This window comes from Amblyomma americanum, chromosome 1 (assembly GCF_052857255.1).
Source record: "Amblyomma americanum isolate KBUSLIRL-KWMA chromosome 1, ASM5285725v1, whole genome shotgun sequence".
In the NCBI taxonomy this organism is placed as follows: domain Eukaryota; kingdom Metazoa; phylum Arthropoda; class Arachnida; order Ixodida; family Ixodidae; genus Amblyomma; species Amblyomma americanum.
Window position 1 is genome coordinate 112,651,205 of NC_135497.1, and position 25,760 is coordinate 112,676,964.

The window sequence follows — 25,760 nt, forward strand, 5'->3', positions numbered from 1 at the left end:
ACACAAAAGCAGCAAGCATGTATGCCCACGTGTGCGTAGGAGTCAATGCCAAAATGGCTCAGGAAACAATTGAAGTGTGGCTTCGAAAGGAAGACTCTGGATTCATGGGGTTTAATGTCCTAAGGAAACTCAGGCAAAAAGGGACGCTGTGGTGAAGGGTTCCAGTAGTTTCGACAACCTGGGGTTCTTTATCATACACGGACATCGCACAGTACACATGGCCTCTAGCATTTCGCCTTTATTGAAAGCTGACCTCCATGGCCGGGATTGAACCCGCGCATTTCACGCCAGCAGCAGAGCACCATAACCACTGGGCCACTGCGGCGGCTTCTGAAGGAAGACCTAGAACTACATCTCACTCAAGAATGCCCTTAAGGAATAAGCTAATGACACACTATTTTTCACCTTGCTTTACATTGAAAGCTTTCACAAACATTGAATGCGTTGCACATACTACTAGAAGCGGAATGTTCTGCAGCCTCGAGCTACCGTTCTAAAAATCATGATTTATTCTCAACAGCAGTGAAGGAAAAAAAAGACTCTGTAGCAATAAAGTCACTTAACACCAGCTCGTTATACCCATCTAATGGTTCAATATAAATTCATCTTCTCCATTCCTTCGAATATGATTAGTCCCGACTCCCGCCATTCCAAGCCGTTGATGGCTGTGTCGGCTGTCTTCCTTGTGTTCAGCATCAGTTATTGTTCTGAATGCAGCAAGTGGTGCAACAACTTTCATGCGTCATGTGCCATGCAGTGCAATATGAAATAGCAGCCTCACCTCAGGTGAGACTGAATCTCGATCTCCCTCCGCAGCTGGTGCTCCACGTTGTTCCTCTGGAGCTGCGACTTAAACATCACCTGCGTGGACGTTTTTCGCAATTCTTTTACGGGGCCTCTTTGTGGGCTATATGTGTTTTCAAAGCAAGTCGTAACCAAGAGTTTGAGATCTCAGCAAGCTACCAGCAGCTCTTACTTGCAATTGCATTGGTAGCGAATGCTCCATTGTAGTGACACGAAAACACACACATTCTCATGCTCGATAAAGCAGTCATCCGGTAGACCAGAGCCGTAACAAACATGCATGCCAGAGAGGGTGCTCTTGAGAACCTGCTACTTGTCATGAGATGTAGGTGGAAACTGGAAAAGGCATGCTTTTGAGAGTGGTGTGGGAGCACAAGAACACACTGCTTTCACTGCCCCTTCTTTGTTGAAAACGGAAGTCTGGGATTTGCCCATTGCCTTCGAGCGCACAATGGCATGAATTGCACGACCTAAGTAGCAAGCCTGCTCACTTCACTTCTGGTTAGAAATTTGGTCCGTCGTGACATAAACCCTTGAGGTCGTCTGGCGTATTGGATGGCACAGGACAAGTGGCAACTACTACAACAGCTTGTAATTGCATAAGAATGAAACAGATACACATGTGTCAGCAGTTTGTCCGGTCTAGATAGGAAGTAGCGCCATAGTAGCCAGTTCAGAAACTTAACTGAGTTGCAACAAATCAACCACGGGAATGCCACAATGGACACGTTCAGTTGCCGAGCAAAATCTGGCCTACAACTCCATCTCAGACTCTACAAGCAGCAATAAAAAATGCGGAGAGGTCATGTAAATGGTAGAACAGGGACTACTGGGACCTCAGAAGGATTCAAGCAGAAGCTCTTGCAAAAGAATAGCGAACAGGAAAGTGAAGCTTAAACTAAACCTAATAAAGATAGCTCTTGCTCAAACATTTTAGGTGTCACTGGCCACTTCTAATGCAAATGAAACCTCCCAGTCATTATCTAAGCGGACCAAAAAAAAAGCAAACTGTTTACGTACATGCCTCCAACACAGCAGCACACAGTTGTGTACAAAGCGTCACGGTAGTCGCAAGATGAATGTGCTTCATGTAAGGTAGGGACATAGAAATTGCCAACTTTTGACCTGGAAGCAGGTGAAGCTCCGAGAACCACCAGATTTGCTCTACTGAATTTCAAATTGGCGATCAGTAGATAACAGTCTCATTGCATATGTTAGCATCAGGCTGAGGTAGATGTGGCTTCTTTTCTTGAACAGGTACACAATAAGGGATTGCCCTAGTCATGCAGCATTATTGTTCAAGACAGTGCACCCATGCACTCATGGCTGACACAGCCAGCTTAAAATGCTCATTTCTTTCTTTGAGTGTTCACTGTTGTAGTTAGCACATGCTGTGTACTGAGCCCTACATTCTAGCACCTTGGATATTTTGGCTTTGCAGGCAAACGTGGCCAGGGAGTATGCCTAAAATAAAGCGAGAAAAAATTTTTTAATTTGGTTTTTCAGAGAAGTGTGCACTGTCTTCAGTAGGCATCAAAACCATGCCAAGACGGAAGGGGATGGAAGGAGGAGTAAAATATGAGAAAGTGGTGGCGTAGTGGAAAGCCCAAAAAACTTAGGCCACCTGGGGGTCTAATGTGCATGGAGGTTCCAAAGCTAACGAATACCTTTTCTGTTTCATCTCTATTAAAACGGGACTGGCTGCTGAGTCTGGATGCAATCCACGATCAAGTGAGGGGCAATGGAGTGTTACGCTGCAGGACTTTTCTCAACATGCAATATCAGCATGGGAATAGCAGAGATCATCCTAGCCATTGAATATTGTTTACTGTAGTCCCCATGGCACCACTGAAGACATGACTGCTTTCTCTATTGAAACCTCATCTTCAACGCTGCCGAAAGTGTTATAGTCACTTTTTAATCGTTACCTTCAATTTCCATGTGGCTTGGTTTCCAAACCAATTTCAGATGTCGGTCGGGCATGCACTTCCATCATACCATGAAACTTGTGCCAAAAAACGAAATCAAAGCACCGGAGAAAATCTTTAACTCTAAATACCAGGGATTAATTCTGGAAGTGTATGCTCGACAGACATCTGAAATTGGTTTCCAAACCAATTTCAGATGTCTGTCGATCATACACTTTCATCATACCATGAAACTTCTACCATAACAAAAACAAAGCACCAGAGAAAATTTTTAGCTCTAAATACCAGGGATTAATTCGCAAAAAAGTGCGTATTGCCCAGAACTCTTCAATGTGCCACTTGACAAACAGGCTACATATGTGTTTCATTACATTAGTTTGTACACAGCTGTGACTATGCATAAATTGCAGTCCTATAAGTGCCGCTCGCTTTCGGTCATTACAATTTCTCAAAGGGACACAACATTCAGAAATAAATTATTTTTTCAAACCTGCACGTAGCATCTAAAAAAAATCTGTGCCTCCGCGGCAGCACCGTCTCTATATATAAAAAGCCACAGTTCTGCTATGTATGAAACGGTATGTAGTGTGCCGAGTACACAATTCAGATGCTGCGAAGACATGTAAATTGAATGTCAGAACCTGAGAGGCTCTGATCATATAATCAGAACAGCCTTTAACTCTGAATGCTTCCATGTGACCAAAGATAGTTCCTTAGCACAGATAAGAAAGGCTGCTAGCACCTACCAGTTTGAGCAAAATGCATTTCAAGACAGCTGCCCATAGAAATACTCGAAGAGGATATGATAAATTTCCTACGGAGCTGCAGGAAACCCTGCTATATGTGCCATACAACTTATACACGTTTGAAGCTTGCATGTTGATCAATGCATAACTCTCTACCGGACATTTTTTTTTGAAAATGGTACCAAAATGATCATTTATTACCCCTGCAGCAATCTTGACAAAGCAATGAATCATTTGGATGCGCTCTGCTCGCCTTAAACCATTTGTTGGTTTGCAGACAGATTGCAGCACGGGTGCTTAATGATCATTTCGGAAACTGAAAAAACGTGTATGCTAGGGCGCTAAAAGCGCAGGTCTCCGAGTACAGATCTAACTAATACCTGTTTAATGAACAGCATCATTTAGTGTGCAATTTATTTTTGTATGCGCTACTGGTTTTCTTTGCTGTTGCTCTCTTGAATGAATGTACTACTTGTTTAATAGTGAAACAAGCACTGGTCAACATATATAACGCAATTCTTTAAGGATAACAGCAACAAAGACACAAGGAGAGCAGCAGGAAAGAGGCAATTAACAGGCTGATTAAAAACCGGACATTTCAATGCATTGCTTTAATAAACACCCCACAATGCTTGTCCATACGCTCACAGGCCAAGCAAATAAGGTGCAGCAAAAAGAAATGGTCAAATGTTGCCTTCTTGGGCAATAAAAATAACACCTGGGTCAAATATGTATCACCTCTCGTTACGATATAATCACCACTACAACTATTGTCGCCATAACTACTTCCGCTGCAGGAATAAGGCCTCGACCATTAGTCCCGAGTTCACCCTGTCCTGCAGAATATACTACACAATATTACAAACTTCAGCAACTGGACTGGTCCAAAAATACAGGAGAAAAGCTGCAGGCTAACATACCGGGCCAGTCCGGTCAAGACTGTAGGCGTGCTCTGCTGTTAGAAAAGAATTAAGGTTCTCCACCAGGACGATGAGATTAGGCCAGACAGAAACCAAGATTAAAAGGAAGTGTCTAGCATGCTAGATAGGTATCAATTTCATCACTCAGAACGAAGTGGCTTATCAGTTTGTTTAATTGGTTCTTGATGCCTTCTTGGTGCACCTTTTTGCCAAGCATGAGACCATGCGTGAATGTGAGGACAGGCAGGCACAGACTCAACATTGCGAATAAAGAAATTCACCAAAGTGAGCACCTGTCCCACTTTTTTCCATTATTCTCTGTATGCCTTTCGCAACGCTTTTCCATGGGTCATTATCAAACCTTGCAGCTTGCCACCTCAGCAACACTGAACAGAAAATTTCCATTGAAAGTCTGAAGGTAGGTGGAACTTCGCACATAGTGAGTGCACACCAGAGGGTCAATATTTGATACCCAATGTCCTTGTACAACATCCGAATAAAAAACTGATAGTCGATTAACGTAGTTAGGCCAGAGGCGAATGAGGTGTGCCAGCAGTCTAGTTTTCGCTTTGGTTCAGTTGGACTGTAGTAATGTCCACATATGTGGAACTGGCCATTGCGGTACCCGACACCTTGTATACAACACCTTGCATACAACGTACGATAATGGAAAATACCTGTAACTTGGCACATACTAATCAGCAAGCGTCCTGCAGTGAGGAGTGTGCCATCCACTGCAGCCAGACAAAATGAGTCCTTACTTCTTTAAAACAGCGCCAAGTGCCTTAAAGAAACCACGAAATGACATATACCAAGGTTACGAAAAGTTCACAAGCGATCAGTATTCCAGCACTGATCACCCACACCAGAAAAAAATTTAAGCTAGCTAGCTGTGTTAAGATTAAAAATGATTCCTCACATTGAACCCACACTGCCTGGCCTGCCAAAAAAAGAAAAAGGTCTGCACTGCACCTTGCTACGTCCCTGATCCTGCCTACAGCCCTTCAGCACACCCAATAGCAAGGCTCGCCCAGATTTCCTACTATTTCACAGGGGAAGAGGCAGTCAAGAATGTGTGCCAAGGTGTTGTCCAGATCAAATCCGAGCAGTACTTTTTAAGAAATATTTGTAAATTATAGCGTCCACCGAGAGCTTTTAAACTTGACTGGAATCGTCACAAAAACCACCTTGTTTGTTGCTTTAGAATATGCCCATGGTAATCATTGAAGGGAACTTTTGAATGATACCAGTAAATGATGAGCGCAACGAAAGAAGCCACAGGAAGGTAATGAAAAAAGCCATCATCGGAACGGAGGGTTGACTGCGCCAGAAGCGGGCAAGTTTTCATTTGTTCTTGTGCCAACATTGCTGTACCAAACTGACAGCTTCTATTTGCGCTTCAATTTTCTTTTCATATTGTGTTCTTATGTCCATATTCGTCATATGTTTTGAAGTGGTGCAAGAACTTGCTAGAAACCCTGGGACCCACCTTAAGAGCCACAATGAATTTTGTCTCCTTTTCTCGGGCGAGGTACACTCTGCCAAACTTTCCTTTGCCCAGTGGCCGGCCAATCTGAAAATCTTTAAGGCACCACTCCTTGACAGACCTGCAATAAAGAAAAAGAACACACATGGCTGAAAGTTATACTGCAGCAATGCCAGATTCTGAGCATTACACCAATCAAGAAACACATGCCCCTACCCCACAATTTGAATGACAGCACTACACTGCACTGTTCTGATTAAACATCAACCATCACATGTATAGATGCAAGCACAAGTAAACAAAGCACAATATTTTGTTTGTGAATGGCGCCCGTCCCAGCAGAAATCATGAACTATTGTGTCTTCACGAGAAACTACAGGATCGACCACTATTATCATGCACATGCCAAGCCTCGAATTTCTATTAGGGCACGCGTAAACAGGAGTACAAGGCTACTGAATCTGTTTACTTCTTCTGTTTACACTTGTATGTACTTATTGGATAGGTGTACATTTTTGCTCCAAGAAGAGATAGCGCATTGCTTGCACTATATATATGTAGTTCAATCATGAACAGGAATGACTTCCAGGCAAGTTGGTGATACATTCTCAATTTACAGTGTGAAGTATGAGGCAAACAGTAGAAAAAAACAGCAAGACAAGCTAGGGGTTTATTGATAGAGAGGTGGGAGGAGGGGGCAGACGGCCCTACCCATAAATACAGAAACTTTACACACGATAATCATGTTGGACCCCATTGTTTTGATGAAAAAATTCAAGAGCGATTGGTGCGTTACTCCAAGAGGGCATAAATCCACCCCCCCCCCCCCCCCAAGACAAGCGCTGCCTTGCAGTTTTCTTTGTTTTTCCTCTTATGCACTGTTATTTCAGTAATGACTCAAAAATGTCCAAGAAGACAAAGCCTGCGCAGCCAGCTTATATGGCACTCTACCCATGACTGAACGCTAGTGCACACACTATCTGCGCACAAACACTACGCACAAAAACTGGGGCAGGAGAGTCCTGAATATGAACATGACGGGCGAACAAGCCCATGGACCACTGAAGTTTGTTGATAACTTGGCATATACATGGTGTCATGCAACTGCAAACAAAATTTTCTTTCTGCCGATTATATGTCATTCTAACGCAGTTCAGGGCAGTGCTCCCGAAAAAAAACATTCCATTTGGGAATGGTGAGACGCGCAAGAAAAAGCAATACGCGTCAAGTCCTCTGAACAATACTCACATAACGATGTTACAGACCGCCGTATAAAGCGGTAATCAAACTGGGGACATCGGCGAGGATGGATGCGGAGAGGAGTGAGCGACGTCGCCGATCCGCCGAAGTCCGTCCCTGCTCTCGGATTCAGCCTGGGTTAGCAGCGAGACGCCGAGAAGGACGAGCGAAACGTCCGTGCTGCGGAGGCAGAGGGGCAGCTGTCAAAAAGGAACCAAGGGGCCAAATCAATTCCCTTGCGGGGTTTGGCGAAAAAAAGAGAAGACGAAGGGGAAAACAGAATAGATGCGCGATATGAGGGGAGATGAGAGAAAAGAAACCCGATGGGGAACAGCCAAATGAAGAAAGACGCTAGCGGGCTGCACCCCAGGCATGCCACATCTCCCGGGGAGACGGGGAGTGAATGCGCAGGCTGAATGAACGGTCCCTTCCTTGGTCGGCGGCGGCCGCGGGAGCAAAATATGATGGTGCGTCGCCGCGAGCTCTCTCGAAGGCATGACGTGTGAGCAGCCGCCGTCACTTAGGGAAGAATTACATCGCCCGTGTGAATACCTCAATAACGACGCTGTTTCTCTTGAGCGACGAGGAGGAAGGTATACAATCACCTGCATACACACTAACACACACACACAAACACTGCGGGGCACGCACAACCTATGTCAAGGTGAACATCAGCATCAGACTTTGGGTTCCGGTGCGACAGTCCTTGTCGGCGCCGACGCACACGGCGGCGCAGGTGCAGCCCGGTCACCGGCGAAGTATCAGCAGGCCGGTACCAGCAGGCAGGAGCGCGTCGGTAGTGCGCCTGGCTACCGGGAGGCCGGAGTCAGCAGGCGGGTGCTCACTGGTAGGCCGACTGGCTAGCCGGAGGGTGGATACAGCATGTAGGGTACCGTGGGGGGTAGCGTGCGCAGGCAGCCAGACCCCGGACCTCCATGCCCGGCCGGTGCAGGCTAGCTGGCCTTGGGGAAACGCCGAGCTCCAAAACACGACGCGCCGCTCAATCAACCACAGCCATTGCCTCAAAGCCAGGCTCCAAGGATCGATTGCGCACGCGCACCGGCACGCCGCACGCGGCCACACTTCTTTCTCCTGCCGGAACCCATAGAGCACAATCCACATCATCACAACCTCCCCCAGTTTCAAGACAGTGGTTTACAATTGTTCTGGAACCACGAGGGGGGGGGGGGATAGAACGGAAATGTCCCCCGCGAGGAATGTTCACAGTTCCTGTCTGTTCACAGACATACGTTCATATGTACATACAGATGCAAGTCCGCGTGCTGAGGAATACAGTTGTCAACACGCACAAGCAGGAGGCAAAGAAGCAATAATGTTATCGGATCCGACATGGTGACTAAGCTAAGTTATTGTGGGGCAATCAAACACGGCTAAGATAATCAGCACCCACGTTATCGGTTGCTTTTATGCAGTCGATGGTGTACGTGTAATCTTGCAAAAATAAAATCGAATTCATGGAACAAACTTCGTACTTCTTCAGTCTGCGCCTCTGAAAGACCTGAAACGAATTGGACGTCCGCAGAGCACTGTGTTTGACGGAGATTCAGAGCAGGCAGTTCTACGGGGCACTCCACATTGAGTGCTTCAAGGTCCAATGGGAGTTGGTCGGTCTCTGCGGCGGCCGATACTTTCCGCGTCACCGGGGGCTTGCGCTCTTCATCTTAAGCATATATATGTGAAAAACTTCGCTCTTGTGCGCTAGCTGTACAAGGTAATACACGTCGTTTTTTGTTCAAGGATATCGGATGGCCCTTTCCATTGCATGAGCAGCTTGTTAGAATCTGTGGGCAGCAAAATCAGCACCTTGTCGCCCGGGACTAACCTTGTGGGGTGACTCTTATGGTCATAGTATGTTTTCTGTTTCTGGCGTGCCTTCTCGAGTTGCTCGTGAGAAAGCTTCCACGTGTTTTTCAACCAGCTTCTGAGGTCGACAAGATAGGCGTACGTTGAGCGAGTTTCTCCATCAATGCTCTGATTTGTTCAGAGCTCATTTCGTACTGTCGGTGGCCTTCGTACATGACGTCCATAAATCAACTGGAACGGAGAGAACCCAAGACTTCCCTGTGAAACTTCACGGTAAGCGAAGAGGAATGGGGCCAGATACTTATTCCAAGACCTAGGCTGTTCTTGGCACATGCTCTTAAGCATTGTCTTAAGAGTTCCATTAAACATTTCCGCCTGGCCATTCACCAGCGCGTGGTAAGGCGACGTCTTGAGGACCTTGATGGAGAGGAGACGGCTTACATCCTTCATGAGGTCATCGGTAAAGGTTGCTCTCTGGTCAGTTACAATTTTTGGGGGGATACCGAGGCGAGAAAACATTTCTACTAGCGCTTCTGCATCGTGCACAGCGTCAATGACAGGAATTGCGACGGCGTCAGGACAATGTGTCGCGAAGTCCATCAGCGTGAACACGCATCGGTTGCCTTTATCAGACTTTGGTGAGAAATGCCGTATGAGGTCGACGGAAATCCGTTCGGAAGGAGTATTGATCAGCAGCCTGTTGCCAAGTGGTAGAATTCCAACCTCGCCCTTTGGTGTGGTTCTTTGGCATTTATCGATAGCACGACTTAAGGAATCGCGTGACATCTCCGTGTAGGTCAAGCCAATAAAAATCCTCTAGTGTGCGATCGGTCGTGCATCGTATTCCCTGGTGCCCAGCCATGATGCTTTCATGGGCCATCTGTAGAATTTGAGGTCTGAACGCTACGGCTACTACTATATGTTTGAAGTTCCTGCCGGTCGACACGATGTAATCTCGGCAGAGGATATTTCCTTCTTCACGGAAGAAGTATTTATGACCGGTGCCGTATACAAACTCTTTATTGAGGTTAGAGAAGAGCCGTTTGAGTGTTGCATCCTTCCACCGCTCTTCAGCTAATTGGTTTGTTGTGACGTCACAGCACTGAATTAGTGGCATATGCAACGGCGTTAACTTATCCTCTTGTATCTTGGCAACGACGGTATCACAACGCTCCGAATTTCTAGGCTGGAGGTGTCCCTGGTGAACTGGCGCCGTGTCATGCTCGCTAACGCGTGCGTTCATCCAGTCTGGGTCGGGGTCAGGCGGTTCCCAGACACCTAGGATGTTGCCGATAATGACGTCGTACAAGGGGCGTTTCATGCAATGTGCTGTCACCTCACCTGAGAAGTAGGGCGTATGCTTGCACTCTTGCCTCGGCTAATTGGGTGACGGTACCATCAAAGAGATATAGTGTCCCTGTGCCTTGCAAGTGTGCATGCAAACGCTGTAAGTGTGCATGCAAGTCGTCGCACCGTTCATGAAACAACGATAACAGCTTTTGCGGATTGAGAGAAAGGGCATGGTTCTACGCTGGGAGAGTTTCCACAAGAGCGGTCTCCTTACTCCTAATTCCTTCTTGGAGTCTGAGTTTGAATTCGAGAATCTTTCCCTCTCGCAGCGGCTTCCCGACTTTCCTCTCTTTCCGCAGCCCGTGCCTCCCTCTGTGCTGAGCGTTCACTTTCTACCCTCTCTCAGTTCCGCATCCGAGAGGCCCAGTTGCGTACCCAACGTAGTTAGACGATCGAGGTCGATTGCCGCTCAAGCTTAGCTCTCAGCGTGAATACGGATCAGCTAATCGGCCCTCTCGCTGACGTATCCTGGCAGGCTCGCGAAATGTGATGTAATTAATGGGCTCAGGACCGTTCAGGAGGCCTAGCCACTAGTACAGGCCACACCCCGCATAACGACGCACTTCCTCTTGAGCGACGAGGACGTAGGTATAATGTCTCCTGCTTTTACACACGCACACACACACACTGCAGGGTACTCACAACCTATGTCGAGGTGAACATCAGCGTCTGAAAATGGGTTCCGGTGCGACAGTCTTAGTCGGCCCAGAAGCACACGGTGGCGGAGGTGCAGCCCGGTCACCGGGGAAGTATCAGGAGGCCGGTACAAGCAGGGATGAGCGCATCGGTTGGCCGCCTGGCTACCGGGAGGCCGGAGTCAGCAGGCGGGTGCTCACCGGTATGCCGCCTGGCTAGCGGGAGGCTGGAGACAGCAGGCAGGGTACCGTGGTGGGTAGCGTGTACGGGAAGCCAGACCCCAGACCTGGATGCCCAGCCGGTGCGGGCTCTCTGGCCTTGGGGAAAGGCCGAGCTCCAAAATACGACCCGCCACTCAACCAACCACAGCAACTGCCTCGAAGCCAGGCTCCAACGTTCGATTGTGCACGCGCACCGGCTCGCCCTGCACGCTGCCACACTTCTCCTTTCTCCGCCCGGAACCCATAGGGCAGTATTCAAATCATAGATGTGACGTCACAGTTTTTCGTATTTTGTTTTTTTCCCGGCCAATAACTCTCAAGCCTCCCGAACCCAGACGAGTCGTGAGTACTCCGAGCCGGAAGAGGCTGGCGCGCTTTTCATTGAACGTGTCTATGCGCAATCTGCATTTTCGTCTCTCTCTCGTGCATCGGCCCACTGCTGTTTGACCGAGCTCTCCTGTTAGATTCGAGCTCGGCGAATCTTCCTTTCGGTTCACGGTTTAGGCAGTCCCAGATTCAGAATTCTCCAGATTGAGCTGAGTGCTGTGAGAGTACTTCGTTGTGGACACGCGATGTTGTTTCGTACTTGCCCGCCGAATGTACATAATGTTCTTCGTCGCTCCATCATAGCCCTGCAAGTTGTTGACAGAGCTGCTTCACGACAGCGCAAGTGTGCGATGGTATCGATTGATAATGCGGCGCCTTCGAATATAAGAATTTAGCGAAAGCCTCCGGGTGAAGGCGCGCGAAGAGACCGCAGAGTGGCGTCGATGAGGTCGTTTCTTTGTGACCTTTGCATGATTTCTACTGCCACCGATCGATAGCGGGTGGCTTCTTACGAAAGTTTTGTCTCTTTTAAGATTCATCTTCTTCAAGCACAGCCTCTGTATAAATTTTGGCCGTCGCCGTTATTTCTGTGTGTGCCGGCAAAACTCGCTGACTGTGGGTTTTTTTCCTTACTCGCAGCTTCAGCAGACGGGGTACGCGACTTGCGCTATGAAACCGTCGGGCTTCGCGACAGGTCAGTGGCACTTACCTGTGCGGACCACTCGTATGTTTCTTGTTTTTCACGTGATGGTACAGTGCAGGAAATCAGCTTCTTTGTGGCGCTGCCGAAGGGCGAAAGAAGGTGTTGCTGGCCAGCGGGGAGCCAAAGATTAAAAATAAGTTGGCTCATGGTGAAATAAAACTGGCGTACCTCGTAGTGGCACCAACCGTCTCTACAGCATGTGACTGCAGTAAAGTTTGTGCACAGGACATGTATGTAATGCATTCATTGTGTTTACTCGCTCAGGCCTGTCACTGGCAAGTAACACATTTTTAAGGCGATGGGCGCCACAAGGAAGTCATCTTGCATACAGTGATGACTTTATTAGCGTTCAGCTGGTATGATATTCGAGGTCCGTGGAAATATTTGTTACCTTACAACCGAAATATCTGCATTGGTACAATTCCTTGAGCTTTTTTAAACACCTTGGTTTAACTTTTGGAATTCCTGTCCCTACGACAGTTTCTCAAAATTTGTTCTGTACGCTCCAATGCATTCGAGAAAGCTGTGTTAAAGATTTTCAGAAAAAAATAATGCATCCATGAAAAACAGACAGTACGAGGAGACCTAGCGGACGCTGCATGGGCCTCACGTGGCCGTCAAGCAACAAAGCAGCTGCTACTATAACCACTTTCCACTGCAATTCCATACAAGCAACATATATGGCACTTAATGTATCGATGGATCCTCTGCACTGTTTTTGTTTGTGTCTTTTTAATTGTCTTGTAAATGCGCTAGAGGTTCATGTGTGTGTTTACCAGTAGGTGCCAAAGTCGTTACTTGGTTTTTCGGCGGCTGCAGGAGCGCAAGTATCCAAGAATACGTAAACAGCAGCGGTGGCCAAGTGGTTGAGCATCCGCATCGCATGTGGCAGGTGCGGGGTTCGATACCCACTGCCCCCGGGTACTTACCGGTGATACAATAAATACAAGCTTCCCCTGGTCTGGTGCTCGAATTCTTTAGGGTGAAATGCTTGGGAAATGGGTCTTTGACCAAACCTTGAGAAATAGAAAAAGCCCTGTGCCATGGCGCTCTCGGGCCCTAGATGCCCTTGCGCCATAAAAATCCATAATCGTCATCACCTTCACCAAGAGCATATGGTTCACCACTTGGTATTTGCCGCCGACTGCTAAGTAATATACAATTGACTTTCGTCGCATGATGCATGAAAACACTGCAGTATAAATTCTGATAAGTAGGATTAATTCACTACAACACTTATGCCAGCCTACCACAAGAAATGGAATGACAACAAACGTATCAGTAACTATATTGCCGTTTTTATTGCGCATCACGTGACGGAAAGGTGAACTACACATCATAGCCCTTGTTCGGTTCTTGTCTGTCAAGGAGTGGTGCCTTAAAGATTTTGAGATTGGCCGGCCACAGGGGAAAATCAAGTTTGGCAGAGTGTACCTCGCCCGAGAAAAGGAGACAGAATTCATCGTGGCTCTTAAGGTGGGTCCCAGGGTTCATAGCAAGTTCTTGCACCACTTCAGGACATATGACGAATATGGAGATAAGAACACAATATAAAAAGAAAATAAAAGCGCAAATAGAAGCTGTCAGTTTGGTACAGCAATGGTGGCACAAGAACAAATGAAAACTTGCCCGTTTCTGACGCAGTCAACCCTCCGTTCCGATGATGGCTTTTTTCATTACCTTCCTGTGTCTTCTATCGTTGATCTCATCATTTACAAGTATCATTAAAAAGGTCTTTTCATTGATTACCATGGGCATATTCTAAAGCAACAAACCTATATAGGTGGTTTTTTGTGAGTATTCCAGTCAAGTTTAAAAGCTCTCGGTGGACCCTATAATTTACGAATATTTCTTAAAAATTACTGCTCGGAATTGATTTGGGCAACACTTTGGCACACATTCTTGACTGCCTCTTCCCCTGTGAAATAGTGGGAAATCTGGGCGAGCCTTGCTATTGGGTTTGTTGAAGTGCTATAGGCCGGATCGGGGACGTAGCAAGGTGCAGTGCAGACCTGTTTTCTTTTTTTTCGGCTGGCCAGCAAGTGTGGGTTCAATGTGAGGAATCATTTTTATACTTAGCAAAGCCAGCTAGCTTAAATTTTTTTCTGGTGTGGGTGATGAGTGATGGAATACTGATCGCTTGTGAACTTTTCGTAAATGTGGTATATATCATTTGGTGGTTTCTTTAAGGCACTTGGCGCAGTTTTAAAAAAGTAAGGACTCATTTTGTTTGACTGCAGTGGATGGCACACCCCTGACTGCAGGACACTTTCTGATTATTATGTGCCATGTTACAGGTATTTCTCATTATCGTATGTTGTATGCAAGGTGTTGTATACAAAAGTGTCGGGTGCCGCAATGACCAAGTTCCACAAATATGAACATTACAACAGTCCAACTGTTATCCACGAACAATGGACCTGAACACCGGAACCAAAGTGAAAACTGAACTACTGGCACACCTCATTCGCCTTGGGCCTAACTACGCTTTTCGACTATCACTTTTTTATTTTTATGTTGTATAAGGGCATTGGGCATCAAACATTGCACCCTCTGGTGTGCATTCACTATCTGCGAAGTTCCACCTACCTTCAGACTTTCAATGAAAATTTTATGTTCAGTGTTGCTGAGGTGGCAAGCTGCAAGGTTTGATAATGACCCATGGAAAAGCGTTGCGAAAGGCATACAGAGAGTAATGGAAAAAAGTGGGAGAGGTGCTCACTTTGGTGAATTTCTTCTTCATTCAGAATGTTGAGTCTGCGCCTGCCTGTCCTCACATTCACGCATGGTCTCATGCTTGGCAAAAAAAGGTGCAACAAGAAGGCATCAAGAACCAATAAACAAACTGATAAGCCACTTCGTTCTGAGTGATGAAATTGATGCCTATCTAGCATGCTAGACACTTCCTTTTAATCTTGGTTTCTGTCTGGCCTAATCTCATCGTCCTGGTGGAGAACCTTATTTCTTTTCTAACAGCAGAGCACGCCTACAGTCTTGACCGGACTGGCCCGGTATGTTAGCCTGCAGCTTTTCTCCTGTATTTTTGGACCAGTCCAGTTGCTGAAGTTTGTAATATTGTGTAGTATATTCTGCAGGACAGGGTGAACTCGGGACTAATGGTCGAGGCCTTATTCCTGCAGCGGAAGTAGTTATGGCGACAATAGTTGTAGTGGTGATTATATCGTAACGAGAGGTGATACATATTTGACCCAGGTGTTATTTTTATTGCCCAAGAAGGCAACATTTGATCATTTCTTTTTGCTGCACCTTATTTGCTTGGCCTGTGAGCGTATGGACAAGCATTGTGGGGTGTTTATTAAAGCAATGCATTGAAATCAGCCTGTTAATTGCCTCTTTCCTGCTGCTCTCCTTGTGTCTTTGTTGCTGTTATCCTTAAAGAATTGCGTTATATATGTTGACCAGTGCTTGTTTCACTATTAAACAAGTAGTACATTCATTCAAGTGAGCAACCGCAAAGAAAACAAGCAGTGCATACAAATTAAATTGCACACTAAATGATGCTGTTCATTAAACAGGTATTAGTTAGATCTGTACTCTGAGATCTTAGCTTTAGCGCCCTCGCATACACGTTTTTTCTGTTTCCGAAATTATCATTAAGCACCCGTGCTGCAATCTGTCTGCAAATCAACAAATGGTTTAAGGCGAGCAGAGCTCATAGAAATGATTCATTGCTTTGTCAACAGATTGCTGCAGGGGTACTAAGTGATCATTTTGGTACCATTTTCGAAAATAAAATGTCCGGTAGAGGGTTATGCATTCCTCAACATGCAAACTTCAAAAGTGTATAAATTGTATTGCACATATAGCAGGGTTTCCTGCAGCTCCGTAGGAAATTTATCATATCCTCTTCGAGTATTTTTATGGGTAGCTGTCTTGAAATGCATTTTGCTCTGCTAACTGGTCGGTGATAGCAGCTTTGCTTATCTGTGCTAAGGAACTATCTTTGGTCACATGGAAGCATTCAGAGTTAAAGGCTAGTCTGATTATATGATCAGATCCTCTCAGGTTCTGACATTCAATTTACAAGTCTTCGCAGCATCTGGATTGTGCACTGGGCACACTACATACCGTTTCATACATAGCGAAACTGCGGCTTTTTCTATATAGCGGCGGTGCTGCGGATGCGCAGATTTATTTTAGATGCTAGGTGCAGGTTTGAAAAAATAAGTTATTTCTCAATGTTGTGTCCGTTTGAGAAATTGTAGTGACTGAAAGCGAGCGGCTCTTTTAGCACTGCAATTTATGCATTGTCACAGCTGTGCACAAACTAATGTTATGAAACACATATGTAGCCTGTTTGCTAAGTGGCACATTGAAGAGTGCTGGGCAATGCGCACTTTTTTGCGAATTAATCCCTGGTATTTATAGCTAAAAATTTTCTCTGGTGCTTTGTTTTTGTTTTGGTACAAGTTTCAAGATATGATGGAAGTGTATGCTCGACAGACATCTGAAGTTGGTTTGGAAACCGAGCCACAGGGAAATTGAAGGTAACAATTAAAAAGTGACTATAACACTTTAGGCAGCTTTGAAGATTAGGTTTCAAACGAGAAAGCAGTGATGTCTTCAGCGGTGCCACGGGGACTGCAGTAAACAATATTCAGCTGCTAGGATGATCTCTGCTATTCCCATGCTGCCCCTCACTTGATCCTGGATTCAATGTCGGATCAGCAGCCAGTGCCGTTTTGATAGAGATGAAACAGAAAAGGTATTCGTTTGCTTTGGAACCTCCATGCACATAGACCCCAGGTGGCCTAAGTTTTTTGGGCTTTCCACTACGCCACCACTTTCTCATATTTTACTCCTCCTTCCATCCCCTTCCGTCTTGGCATGGTTTTGATGCCCACTGAAGACAGTGCACACTTCTCTGAAAAGCCAAATTAAAAATTTTTTTCTCGCTTTATTTTAGGCATACTCCCTGGCTACGTTTGCCTGCAAAGCCAAAATATCCAAGGTGCTAGAATGTAGGGCACAGTACACAGCATGTGCTAACTACAACAGTGAACACTCATAGAAAGAAATGAGCATTTTAAGCTGGCTTTGTCAGCCATGAGTGCATGGGTGCACTGTCTTGAACAATAATGCTGCATGACTAGGGCAATCCCTTATTGTGTACCTGTTCAAGAAAAGAAGCTACATCTACCTCAGCCTGATGCTAACATGTGCAATGAGACTGTTATCTACTGATCGCCAATTTGAAATTCAGTAGAGCAAATCTGGTGGTTCTCGGAGCTTCACCTGCTTCCAGGTCAAAGGTTGGCAGTTTCTATGTCCCTACCTTACATGAAGCACTTTGTCATCTTGCAACTACCGTGACGCTTTGCACACAACTGTGTGCAGCTCTGTTGGAGGCATGTACATAAACAGTGTGTGTGTGTGTGTGTGTGTGTGTGTGTGTGTGTGTGTGTGTGTCTGTGTGTGTGTGTGTGTGTGTGTGTGTGTGTGTGTGTGTGTGTGTTTGTTTGCCTTGTGTAATTTTTACTTTTATTTATTTCTTTACCCTTATCCCGAGGGCATTACAGACAGTAGTGGGTTACATACGACAGTAAAACAAAATTACGGCAGTATATACATATATAAATCAAAATAAATGAGGGTCACAAAAAACAAAGAAAGGTTACATAAAAGCAGTAAAATGAATTAACAGCAAATAGGACAGAATAAAAAAACGATATAAGCACAGAAGGCTTAGCGACAGCTTTTGCAAACATAAAGAAAACGGTGTAACACTAAAAAAGCATCAACGTGTGCGTATCCAGAACAAGAACAACAACTGTTTTTTAAAGAAATTGGCTGGATGAGGAAATTAGCCGTAAAAGCAAAAATGACACTGCTGTTTATTTATTTATTTATTTATTTATTTATTTATTTACATATTACAGATACCTCAAGAGCCTTTGGGTGAGGACCTTATATGAGGGGTAAAGCTAAAGGTGCTCATTTGGGAGTAGCACACCTAAAGGTACTCCTTCGAGGACAATACATAGGGGGGTGGGGGTTCAGTGTAAAAACATGTATAAGGAACATCATTAACACGCAAAGGACAATAAACAGGTAAGGTTTAACATGGAAAAATAACTAAGCGCCAGAGAGTAAATAAACAGGCGATTAGAAAGAATATAATACAAAGTATAGGTTTAAAAAATAATAAGGCGTAATGGACATGACAAATACTACAATTTACGTAGTAGGCACGAAAAGAACGGAAGTAATCGAAAAAGTTCAGTAAATGGAAAACATGGAAACTGGAAGCATTTCAAATGCGAACGTCTCTGCAGATGAGATCAAAAAATGCGAATGCGTTAGATTCAATGGCTATATGCGCTGGTATATCATTCCTATCTATGATAGTGTGTGGTATGAATGACTTCGCAAATGCAGATGAACGACACGCGGTGTGTTTAACTCTGTGTGGGGCTGGTTGAGTCGCGGAAAGGCGGCTGATGGTGATTGGAATAAATCGTGGTGAAGAGATGGATGGTGATGCAGTTAATAGAAAAGCGTTAGTAGTTATAGTTTACGGCAGTGAGATAAGCCTTCTAATTCGGCGCGATTTTTTAAGGCAGTGACGCAGGTAGCATATGAGTATTCTGAAAACAAAACGTGCCGCCTGGTTCTGCAAGGACTAAATGTTAGCTACGAGATAGGCTTGGTCAGGATCCCAAATGGCTAGTGCGTATTCAATCTTCTGACAAATGAGTGCTATGAAGTTAAGTTTCTTCAGGTGCGGGGGAGCCAGTCAGAGGTTTTGCTTTATCAGGCCGAGGAAGAGAACGGTGGTTGGTAAAGTTATATTAATGTGGTTAAGCCATGTTAAGTCTGAATGCAGGCGACCTCTGAGGTATACTTGTAAATAGTTGCAAGTTCGACCGAATCGTTATTTAAGTAATAGGTTATGGGAATGCGAAAATTGCAAGTGAAAGACATAAGTTTAGTTTTAGAAGAATTAAGTGGCGTAAGCCAAGATGTGCACCATGCTGTTACTACATCAAGGTCAGTTTACAAACACTGTTGGTCAGTGTTAGAAACAATATTACGGCATATCATGTAGTCATGAGCAAACAGCATAACTGGAGAAGACACGGAGATAGGTGAATCATTAGCATATATTAAATAGAGGAGTGGACGAAGAACGATCCCCTGTGGTAACCCTGATGTGATTTTAGAGTAAGCGGAGTTGTAGTTGTTAATGGAGATAAAATGAAGTCCGGCGTTTCTTGGGTTTGACATCAGCAGTTTAGATTGAACGCGGACATGGACGCAGAAATATAAGAAATTTCCACGTTAGATCCGGGAACATCATCATTAGCCTGACTACACCCATTGCAGGGCAAAGACCTCTCGTATGTCTCTACAATTATTTCTGTCCTTTGCGAGCTGCGCCCACCGTATTCCTGCAAACTTCTTAATATCATCCACCCATCTAACCTTCTGCAACCCCCGCTACGCTTGCCTTCTCTTGGAATCCACTGCTTCACCCTTAACGAGCAGAGGTTATCTTGCGTTCGCATTACATGCCCTGCCCAAGCTCATTTATTCCTCTTGATTTCGACTAGGATGTCATTAACACGCGTTTGTTCCCTTACCCACTCTGCCCACTCCCGGTGTCTTAACGTTACACCTATCATTTTTCTTTACATGGCTTGCTGTGTTATCCTTAGCTTAAGGTGAACCCTTTTCATTAGATCAGGAGGAAATTACAAATTATTACCGTACTTGGGATGAATGGTGTCATTAGCTTCTTGCAGTTTTATACCACGCTACCATATGTGTAGTGCCTGGAAATGATGCATTCCAAATCGACTTCCGACGAGTTACTGTATCCTTCAAGTCCCTACAGTACTGCGACACCTGTTTCAGCACAGCACAAATTGTAGTGCACTATTTTTACGCAAGTGTTATTTCTTGGTGAACCAGTGCAATGGCACGAGGCCAAAAAGGAGAGGACGGGACAAGTGCTGGTGTGTTCGCTCACAGCTGAGACCCGCAGTGTGCTGACGCCTGTAGTGGCTCAGTCGTATGAACATTTTCCTCAAATGGGAGGTGTGGGGCATAATTCCTAGTGCTCCCAGCTACCCACCAGTGATAAATGCGTACAAGCTTTCCCCTAGCCTCTTGCACTATCGAAATATTGCTTGCAGATGCTTATTGGCCCGCCTTGTGAACGAAGCCTTCTTTGAGAGGGCTGGTGATAAAGGTGTAATGAAATTGCTTAACTGCGATAGCTACAACTCTTTTTTTAAGGAATCTTTTAACTGACACGTTATATATACACACAGTTGTGTGCGAAGGGACTTGCAGCGTTTTCAGAGAGTGTGCTGCACCTAGCAGCGATTGCTTTGTTTCAGGTGAATTTTGCATCCTTCATGTCGTATGTTATGTGGTTCTTTTATGCCATATAATTTATAATAATATAATTTATTGGTCTTTCATTACATATAATGGAGGAGATAAGGCAAAAAGCTGCGTACGCAGCTTGACTAAGGCCTTATCCCCTCAAAGGCAAAACAGTAGTGAACACAGACCGAACACCGATCAGAAACTAGTAACAAAGAATAATGAAGACAATAGTTACAAATGTACAATAGATTCAAGTATCTGCGCCAAAGAAAAACAAATTTCGGTTAGGAGCAAACACAAAATGCAGTGGTAGGCCAAGTCGACAATGTACACAATGAAGAAATTATGGGTACGGAAGGAGCATGAGTAGCACAGCATATTATGACGTGAAGCAATGAAGGCACATAAAAATGTCTAGCACATCATTTGACATAGGAAAGCAAAGGAAAAAACGGTTAGGTTCTTACTCGCTGAGCATTAAATATAGCGATAAGGACACAAAAAGTATGGTACAGCGGCACATTGCTTAAGATATAAAACTAATAAGGACATTACAAAAATAGTGTCGTGAATTATCATGAAGGAAAAAAAAGTTGTTTTAAATGTTTGAGGTGAATGTTAAGAATGTCTATATTTTCTTGAAGAAAATTGTTGAGAAGAGTTGGTATCTGATATTTTAGAGAGTGTGTTGCATAATTAGTTCGATAATGCTCTACTTTCCAGTATAAGGGATTTCGCGTATTATAACCCGATGGCTCTTTGATTACCAACTCACCAAGGTTAATAAGATAATTATTGTGCTGTAGTTTGCCACGAATCAAACATTTACAAAGCTGGTATCTATGTATATCATTAACGCTTAGCAAATTCAGGTTATGGAGCAAGGGTGCAATCGGATGATCATAGGCAGACCGGGTCATAACACGGATTGCCTTATTTTGGAGCCGGGACAGTTTTAACTTGTTGCTTAGTGTGGTAGTACCCCATACAAGAATGCAATAATTTATGTGCGACATGAACAGAGAATTGTATAGGATTAATGCTATTTTCTGAGGAAGGTAGTCTCTATGGCGATGAAAAATACCTACCATGTTTCCTAACTTGGAAGCTATGTGGTCCACATGGGCGTCCCAAGACAAGGTTTCTGTAAATAATACGCCTAGCGTTTTAAAACTAGGTACTATGTCTACTGTGCAATTATTGAGGGTAAGTGTTGTGTTTTGCGGAACAGATCGAGACTTTGCGCGATAAATGATGGCTTTAGTTTTTGTTTCATTAATTACTAGACCATTTGCCCTTGCCCAGTTACTAACTTTATGTAGAATTGAGTTACCGGTATCAAGAAGTTCTGTGCACGTGTCTGATGAGAGTAATATGGTGGTGTCGTCTGCATATATTACAAATTCTGCTCGTGCATCAATTGCTGAAATGTCATTAAGATATATGTTAAATAAAAGTGGACCCAATATACTGCCTTGAGGAACTCCAGAGTTAACTGGCAACGGACATGATGGGTGATCGTTTATGCTTACGTACTGGGAGCGACTACTCAAATAAGACTTCAGTAAGTCTAAAGGTGGGCCATATATACCATAATATTGGAATTTGTCAGTAAGAAGATTGCGATTCATGTAGTCAAATGCTTTAGTGAAATCAATGAATATGCTTAGTACAAATTTCTTAGCCTCCAGATTTTTAATTATATATTCTTTCTGCTTAAGAAGAGCTAACTGAGTTGATCGGTACTTGCGAAAACCGTACTGATCGTCGCTTAGTATATTCATCTTTTCACAGTATGATGTAAGCCGTTTGTGAATTAATTTTTCAAGTCCTTTCTAGAAGACTGGCAAGATAGAAATAGGACGGTAGTTATTGAGATTATTTTTTTCACCTTTTTTATGGATGACAGTTACTTTCGCTAACTGCATTGATGCAGGAAAGACACCATCTCTGAAGCACATATTAAATATATCAGTAAGAATGGGGGCTATGATGTCTAGTACAAATTTGATAGGCTTGATTTGCATGTTATATGCATCACAGCTGCAACTGTTTTTGAGGGACATAAACGCGGTGATTACTTCGTTCTCAGTTACTGGATGGAGATACATACTGTTTGTGTGGTTAGGTTTTATAAAAGAACTTGCAGCACCGGTCAACGTCGGTGTCGGCAAATTAGTAAAGTATTCATTGAATACATTCGCTAAGTCAGAACCGGATATTGTTCGACCATTTATGACAAGATCGTCTACACAACTTGAAGATGCTGACCGATTTAAGAGACTGTTTAGTTAACGTAACTTTAACGTCACTGGCGGTACTTTGAAATGCATTTTCAAGGTAACTTACTTTAGCAACCTTCAGTGCTTTATTAAGATTGTTGCGGTATTTTTTCAACTCGCGCAAGTCGCTGACTTCACGGGTGGCTAAGAATTTGCGAAACAGTTGATTCTTCATGGTAATTTTGGTTAACAATTGAGTCGTTATCCAAGGTTTTCGAATTCTTTTAGAGGTACGATATTCTATAACAGGAAAGTATTGATTATAAAGTGTACTTGATTTGTCACGGAACAAATCAAATGCGTCACCTGCGTTTACAGCATTTATCACATACGACCAATTGACGTTCTGTAGATTCTGACGAAACCTTATCAAACTTGAGTGGATGAAGCGCACAAAAGGCACGGCATATAGGCAAAGACGGACACGACACAGGCGCTACTTGCAACTGTTTATTGGATACACGCACGGCTTATTTATAGCCAAGAGGTAGGGGTGATGGAAAAAGAACACAAGCAAAGGGTAAAAGATACTGGCGATGGTATGGATACTGCATGGTAGGGAAGTGACTCAAATCTTTCTAAACTTATCTAAAAATATACTCTCATTCTTATGTATGACTAGCGATGGGGTGCTGATGCAGGAACTCCCGCCTTTTTTAATCCGGTGGGCTTCTAGCAGTTCTCGGGCAGTCTTATCTTTACTTCTGCAAAGGATTTGAGTTTCCTGGAGCTTTGGTTGACAATTCTTCTCTTCTTTGCCGCAGTCCTTGCAGTGATGCGGCAAATGTGACCCGGTACCAACTCTTAGTGATCGTTTGTGCTCGGTTAAACGTGCATTAATACATCGGCCTGTCTGGCCGCTGTACACCTTTCCACAGGTCAGCGGTATGCTATAAACCACCCCCACAGCGCATTTCAGAAACGGGTTTACATGCTTAATTTCACATTCTGTTGATTTGGCATCATCATTTCCAATCTTTCGACACAGCGATGCAAGTTTTCTGGGTGCAGAGAAGACCACTGGTACTTTGTATTTTGCAGCAACACGCTTAAGATTATGAGCCACTTTGTGGGAGTATGGAATCACCACCGGTTTGATTTTCTTTTCAGATACTTCACCATCTTCGCTCTTTCTTTCTCTTTCTTTTTTACTTTTTTCAGTAATGCTTCCGTGACAGAACTAATTACCAGGGAAGGAAAGCCTGCCTATCTAAGCTTTTGTATCTGTATATCAAAGCTTTCCTGTACTTTATGACAGCACGATTTTTTAGAGATGTTTTAAGGCACATGATGGCAATGGCACGTTTCACAGTTTTAGGGTGCGTCGAATCGTAGGGCAACAATTCTTTGCGGGCACGAGGTCGATACATCCAGCAAACGCCTTCGTCAGTAATGGTTATGTCAATATCTAAAAACTGCAACTTTTTTTCTTCCGCGAGTTCATAAGTAAAATCCAAACCCTTGCCATGTTGTTTAAAATCTAAAAGGATATCCTGCACAGTTTGCAAATAAGTCAAGGGTGATTGCTTAGTCAATATAATTAAAAAATCGTCAACGTACCTAAAGGTCTTGAGAACTTTGCTTGCGTCAAATGCCACCGATAAGGTTCTGTCAATGCCCGCAAGAAAGATGTTGCACAGTACGGGAGCGACGCACGAACCAATGCATATTTCTCTTTTTTGCACATACATTTCACTTTGAAAAGAAACGCTTGTCGAAGACAAATAAAACTCTAAGAGTGCTAAAAAGTTATCTGCAGATATTCCGGCAGTATTTTGGAAAGCAATCAGGCCGCTTGTTTCAATGCAGGCCAAGACAGATGCCATCAACTCTGCATGTGGTATAGAGTAAAAGAGATCAACCACATCTACAAAAAAAAAATACAACCTAGTGATTCGTTCTCGCGCAGCAATTGAATGATTTCCAGACTGTTCTTGACACCAAACGGATCTTCCAGTACCAGGTTATTGAGTTGTTTTTGAAGGTAGCGGCTAACAAGATTTTGCCAGGATCCTCTTTCGCTCACTATGCACCTGAAAGGTACACCTTCCTTGTGTGTGTTCGCAGTGAAAAACACATCCAAACTATTGCGCTTGCTGTCGTGAATACCTTTTGCGAGCTTCTGTAAACCGACTTCTTCACATACGGAAATTGCCCGAATTTTTACCTTTCCTGGTTTCAGTTTTGTAGTCTTGAAATTCTTGTGGATGGCCTGGACTGCTTTCTCGCTGAACATGCCAACTTGAAACAGCTCCATCTGTGAACACACGCCTACACCAGTTTGAGCATCAAACTTTAGCCGGCAGGTCGGAAATAAAAGCTGTAGAGGTGCTGATAAAAGCACTTTTAAAAAAGCACAGCTCTGTTGGGGCTGTCAGATAAAATATGCTGCACACAGATCATGTACACTCTTTATGTACAGGTGGGCTCCCGGCGGAATCTTTGTTCAGAGTGTCTTGCACTCTATACTGGTGTCGGCATTTGTGGTCACCCAGGGGTGACTCAGGACCTCATCTAGAGAAATTCGGTCGGCAGGCCGTATCTTCAACAACTGTTGAAAAAAAAGAAAAAGGAAGACGATGCTCAGCGCAGGCACTCCCACACGAACAAATCAATAAGACCTGGTTCAATGACAGGAAGCATTTGCGGATCATGGAATCCCCCGAATAATTTATAATCCACATTTTCTTTCAAATATGGTGCCCTCTAGGAAACATACCATAATTTGTCCGCTACTCAACTGGTGTCAAACAAATGCATGTTGACACTCCTGTGCCCACTACTGGCACAATCCGCTTCAGCAAGGCACCAACTGCTAGTGTGAAGCCACAGATGTGCACTTTTAGCTGTTGATTGCTCTTGTCGCTAACACGAATTGCACATGCGTGGCGTAAGGTGGCAATTTGTTTTCAGACAGTGGGTTGCAGGCATCTCTA

The 25,760-nt window shown here is 44.4% G+C and overlaps 2 protein-coding genes across 2 annotated transcripts in view; both read right to left on the reverse strand.

Annotated features, from left to right (window-relative positions):
- LOC144134951 (aurora kinase A-A-like) overlaps positions 1-10,969 on the reverse strand; it is a 31,636-nt gene extending 20,667 nt beyond the window's left edge. The window contains exons 1-4 of the mRNA XM_077667741.1: positions 10,940-10,969; positions 7,133-7,323; positions 5,888-6,005; positions 782-861 (exon numbers count right to left, since the gene is read on the reverse strand). Coding sequence (XP_077523867.1) covers positions 782-861; positions 5,888-6,005; positions 7,133-7,134 — 200 coding nt within the window. The 5' untranslated portion in view covers positions 7,135-7,323; positions 10,940-10,969. The remainder of the gene's footprint in view (positions 1-781; positions 862-5,887; positions 6,006-7,132; positions 7,324-10,939) is intronic.
- A 14,264-nt stretch (positions 10,970-25,233) lies between these two features.
- Positions 25,234-25,760, reverse strand: part of LOC144134959 (aurora kinase A-A-like) — a 37,839-nt gene continuing 37,312 nt past the window's right edge. Inside the window, exon 8 of the mRNA XM_077667750.1 lies at positions 25,234-25,375. Coding sequence (XP_077523876.1) covers positions 25,271-25,375 — 105 coding nt within the window. The 3' untranslated portion in view covers positions 25,234-25,270. The remainder of the gene's footprint in view (positions 25,376-25,760) is intronic.